Here is a 5,539-nt window from a genome sequence, read left to right as displayed (position 1 = left end):
GTATTTTTTAACACAAGTATCTGTACTTTTACTCAAGTACGGAAAGTGAGTACTTTTGCCATCTCTGTTGGCCACCCTTATTAAAATGTTCTGGCTACGCCTCTGTCCACTTGATATTCCCCCTTCACAAAACGAAGCCTATTATTTGTATGAAAATGCCTTATTCTCAGTTATTTACTTCTTAGTGTAAGTCTGTCACGTTCTGTAACATCTAATTAAAGGTGAGTTGTTGTTTCTCCTCATTATCTCCTGTCCTCTCTAAGGTCCCTCTCGGTGAGGTGTAAGCTGTACTTTAACAACTTCTTGATCAAGATGAACTGCTGTGGCTCCATGATCTTTGACCACAACAACGAGACGCTTTCCATCTCAGTACGTGTCGTTATCTGTTTCTAAAGATCTTTGTTACTCATTGAAAAAACACTGGACATGGAAAGGGCAACACATGTAGGCATCATTGGAGCTAGAGTAGAACTAAACAGTTCCAGAGGATTGTTAAATATATATCTTATATATCGATCTTAAATATCCTTTTTTAGGCCCTTGGCTTGTTTAAAAAAACCTCTTCTAGCTCATTGGCTTAGTTTGTATGTCTGTATGACCATATTTAAATGGAATAATGTAGTTATATCCCTTCCAGCTTCGCTCTTTAAAGAGATGATGATCTTAAAGGCATAGTGGGGGATGTTCTTTTTCCAAGTGGATCATCTCAATAAGTGGTGCTTCTGATTGTCAATCATTCTGGTGATATGTTTACGTACATGCTCGTCCCCAGGTAGCTATATTTTTCTTCGTATATTTCAGGCGTTTATATGTGGTGAGCTATGGTTTCAGACAGTCACTGAAGCTCTCTTTTCTTACCATGGTTGTTTGAAAATGGCCGAGGGGTCATATGCAGTGTTTTATAGTAACGAAGTAAAAATACTTCACTACTGTACTTAAGTATATTTTGGTGTACTTTATACTTTCCAAGACTATAAATTTCTTTGAGAACTTTCACTTTTACTTCACTACATTTACGAACTTAATTGCATACTTTTACTCCGATACATTTTCAATGTTTGGTTTAAAAACGAGCGAGAGAAACGAAAGTGTTTTGACCCCGCCTACTGACTACGAAGTCGGGTCTTGCCTGGGCTCGTTCATCAACACCAATAGGATACGCCTGTTTCGCAAAGCCAGTCTAAATTTATGCTACACTTGGCTGTTTATATTATTTTAAGTGAATTTAACCTTCAAAGTTTACCAAAATTCAAACTGCACTTACTTTTTTTTTTTAGATACTTTTCACTACATTACTTGAGTACATCTATTTTTACAGTAATTCTTTTACTTAAGTACAAACCATTTCAGATACTTTAAGACTTTTACTCAAGTAACATTTGAGTCAGTGACTTGGACTTTTATGAAAGTCATATTTTGGAGAGGTACTTATACTTTTACTGGACTCCGAGATTTCAGTACTTTATACAACACTGGTCATACGAGTGTCTACAAAGTGTATGTGAAAAAAATAAGGCCTCAGAAGAGGCAGATATATCCCAGAATGCTTTGCGCAGAGAGCTCCTCTCGCAAAGCATTATGGGATTTGCTGTCCCAGCGGCCTGCTGTCGCCATAGACTGTCGCTACCCGATAGCGACGACTACTAACAAAGATGGCGCAGGCACCGTGGCGGATTGTGGATTTAAAGTTTACTATATATTCCCGCTCTATATAGTGATTGAGGGATTTAGGGTTTAGGGCGACGTTTGGACACACTAAGCTTGCATGAGCTTTGAGAACAGCAACTTTTAAACAGGCCGTGCACGAGCCCATTTCTTCTCGTGCATGCGCTCGCACGCGTTTATTAGGCGTTCCCTCTCGGGAGCAGGCACAGGATTGTGCATGTGCATTTTTTTTTTTTTAAAGTGGAGAGGGCGGGTCTTTTACAGGGTTTCCGCGGGTCATTAAAAAAAATCATTAAAAGTCATTAAATCATTATTTTCTAAATTAAGGCCTTAATTGACATTAAAATTCATTAAATTTGATAATCGTGGCATTAAAATGGCTTTGGAAAAGAAGCTTGAGGCAGAGAAAAGGCTAGAGAATGGGGGAAAAATGCAAATTTGAACCAAAGTGGCGCGAAAACAAGGAACTCGGGACATGGCTGCAGCCTGTCCACGGTGAAGATGACCAAGGATTTTGCTTTGTATATATATATATATATATATACATATACATAAGTCATGGGTACTTGTTGATGGCGTTAAGATTGTTTCTAAGAACATTAAAAGAGCATTAAAAAGCATTAAATAAGAGTTACTCATTCATGTATTAAACCCTGTTTTCTCTTTGTTTTAAAAAAATATGAGAAAATCCTCCACTATACCTTTAAGTAACAAAGTGAAATGCATTTTGAAAAATATTCAGAGCTGTTTTGTCACAAAGGTGAAGCCTCCAGGCAGGGACAAAGATGGCGCGAGTGACATGAGGTCTCTGTCTGGAGGGGAGCGCTCCTTCTCCACCGTCTGCTTCATGCTGTCCCTTTGGGAGATCACAGAATCGCCCTTCAGGTGTCTTGACGAGTTCGACGTCTACATGGTGAGTCCATTACAAATCAGTCTCTCATGTTGATATCCAAGAAAAGAAGAACAGCTTTTACATCACTGTTTGCTGCAGGACATGCATAATCGGAGGATCTGCCTGGACCTCCTGTTGGAGCTTTCAGAGCGGCAGCACCTTCGGCAGTTCATCTTCATCACTCCGTTAAACACCAGGTGATGCCGTGTTTCAAAAATACTTTCTCTTCACTTTATTCTAAGGATTGATAGAAATTCACCTCCGTTTTCTACATGTAGTTTTTCAAAATAATCTATTTTTCTTAATTGAAATGTACAAAAAAACGTTCTGCTCCATGACGTCCTAACTAAGGCTTCTATTAACCTTCTAACTTCTGTTACTCTTGGCATCATTTTGCATATTTTTAGAGATTCTCTGTCTTTATAAATTAGATGTTTTGCGTTATTAATCATTAGCTGCATCAGTAACATACCAATAGGGAAAACCAGGATATACACACTGCAAAAATGATCTAGAAATAAGTAAAAATATCTTAAATTAAGTGTATTTACCATTAATTCGAGTAGGTAAATGAGATGGTTTGCCAATGGATTGATTTTTACTCTTAAAATAAGGTAATTAGATAATATTGACTTAAAACAAGACAATAACATTGTTTTTTCTTATTTTAAACGTAAATCGTCTTGTTCCATTGGCAAAGTATCTCACTTACCTCATAAATTCAAGAAAAAATTCCCTTATTTGAAGAAAACATGACGTATTTAGAGTTACATTTTTTGCATTGCAGAGATTTGCAACAGATTTCGCTCCACTTGAACTTTTTGAGCTTTTTCCACATTTCAGGCTTCAAACATAAAGATATGAAGCTGTAATTCTTTGTGAAGAATCAACAACATATTGGACACAATCTTGAATTGGAACGAAATTTATGGTGTCCAGGTGTTCAGTAATTTTTACCGAATAAAAACTGAAGCGTGAGGTATAAGCGAATCGTTTAAGGGGGGCGAATACTTTTGCGAGGCTCTGTAGTTCCTGCAGTTTAAACTGCTTCTTTCCTCACAAACTGCTGCCTTAGTTATGTTTGGTACCCAGTAAAAATGTTTATTCTCTTCCAGTAACCTCCCCAGAACAGCCCTCATCAAGATCCATCATCTGGGAGATCCTGAACGAGAAGATCGCCACACAAAAGACAAAGATGTGCAGCAAGTGTGATCAGGAAAATGTTAATACTAATAGTTTGTTTATGGGAGATGCTTAACTTTTAAAATCTGACATTTTTACTGCAGGTGTTTTTATAAATATAGATTTAGATAAATAGACTTTAAATATCTGGTGTAAGAATTTTTTCTCTGTATATAAAAATTTAGATGGAAAACGTTTTATAAAGTTTATGCTATATTTTTATGGTTTTACTTGATGATGTTCACCCATATTTTGTATCAGAAAAGTGTTTTGAGTGTCTGAGAAAAGAGTTTTCACCCTGTTTGTTTAAATGACTATTTATGATATTTTGGCTGATCTATGTTTTATCTGTGGGCCAAACAAGGATTGTAAAATGTCCTTAGATCCAGTTTGTCTTCAGCTTTGTAGAATTTTGCATTATGTTAGATTTGCTTTAAAGTATTTTAAAGTGAGTCTGATTTTCATTATGTCCCACCTCAGATATTCCTTCACGTAGCTGAAACAATGATGCTGTTTACCTTCATCATCCGCCACTCGTTCTTTTTCCTTCCTCCATCTACCTGTGTGATCCCATATTCGTGCTGGCGCTATATGAGAACAGGTAGATGGCCTCGACTTGGAAGGATTTGTAATGCTTCTACTCCTCATCATGTTTAAGAATAAATATTTTTTCTCATTCTTGAAGATGTAATAGATTTCAATCAGCAAGCTGTCCGGCAGTGTGCAGCCACAGGCAGCTCTGTTTCTCTCTGTTCCATGCAGGCTGATAAAACTGCACTTTATCTCACTCCTTATCTAAGGTTTGACCGTTTTTAAACGGTGAACACCTCACACCTGTCGTCTGAAAATCTCTAGACTTGATGAGATATTTCTGTCACAGAGCCTTATGGTAAATTATATATGATATTTGTGAAATCTAAAACATTTGTTTTTGATTTTTATAAATGAGAGGACAGAGTTTCGGCTTCACGATCTGACCATTGAGGGTTAGACACTGTGCTGCAAAATGTTGACTCCTTTTATACTTTGGTTAAACAAAAAATTATTATTTTAGTGCAAAAACATTACCGCAGGGTGGCCGCGGGTCCTTAAAAAGTGGTAAATCAATTTTCCTCAAAATAAGGCCTTGAAAAGTATTAAATTGTCTTAAATTAATTTTGCATGGGTCTTAAATATTTGTTTGTCATGTCACCGTGAAAATGCGGGCAATGTGTTCTGCGAGGTGGAATATTTTTTTCCGGTAGCCTATGCGCTGCGTTGTCTATGGTTAGGTCAGAGCTTAGCCTACTGCGCAGCTCGTATCGCGCAGCTCTTGATGGCGTAGGCTAAAGCATCTACAGGAAGGCTGAATACAGCACTGATAGCCACTCCACTACTTAAACACGGGGAAATGCAAGTTCAATCACAAATGGTTAGAAAAGAATGAATATTCTTGGTTACGGTCGGTGCCTGGCAGCGCTTATGAAGCTAGCTGCGTTGTATGTCAGAAGAATTTCAAACTTGGGACAATGGGGATCAGAGCAGTTGAATCTCATGTACAGAGTAAAAAACATAAAGACTATGTAAAAGCACGCCAGCAGCCTGCAATTGCTAGTTTCTGCTCCACCGTTTCCACCGCAAGCAACGATGTTAAAAGTACAACGCTGAATGTTACAATAGGAAATCCACAGCCTGCAACAAGCGTGTCATCTGAGCTCCCAGCAATTTGTGGCTCCACGCCAACACTCCGAGCAGAGTTGATTTGGGTGCTGAGGACCGTGACAAGCCACCATTCATTCAGGTCTAATGACGGGATTGAAG

General features: G+C 38.0%; 1 protein-coding gene across 1 annotated transcript in view; it reads left to right on the top strand.

Moving 5' to 3' along the window:
• LOC107102231 (structural maintenance of chromosomes protein 6-like) overlaps positions 1–4,767 on the top strand; it is a 42,518-nt gene extending 37,751 nt beyond the window's left edge. The window contains exons 24-27 of the mRNA XM_015401446.1: positions 264–369; positions 2,426–2,578; positions 2,657–2,754; positions 3,673–4,767. Of these exons, the coding sequence (XP_015256932.1) occupies positions 264–369; positions 2,426–2,578; positions 2,657–2,754; positions 3,673–3,769 (454 nt within the window). The 3' untranslated portion in view covers positions 3,770–4,767. The remainder of the gene's footprint in view (positions 1–263; positions 370–2,425; positions 2,579–2,656; positions 2,755–3,672) is intronic.
• The last annotated feature ends 772 nt before the right edge of the window (positions 4,768–5,539 follow it).

This window comes from Cyprinodon variegatus, unplaced genomic scaffold (assembly GCF_000732505.1).
Source record: "Cyprinodon variegatus isolate N-32 unplaced genomic scaffold, C_variegatus-1.0 Scaffold1219, whole genome shotgun sequence".
NCBI classification, from domain to species: Eukaryota; Metazoa; Chordata; class Actinopteri; order Cyprinodontiformes; family Cyprinodontidae; genus Cyprinodon; species Cyprinodon variegatus.
This window is presented reverse-complemented; position numbering and strand designations above follow the sequence as displayed.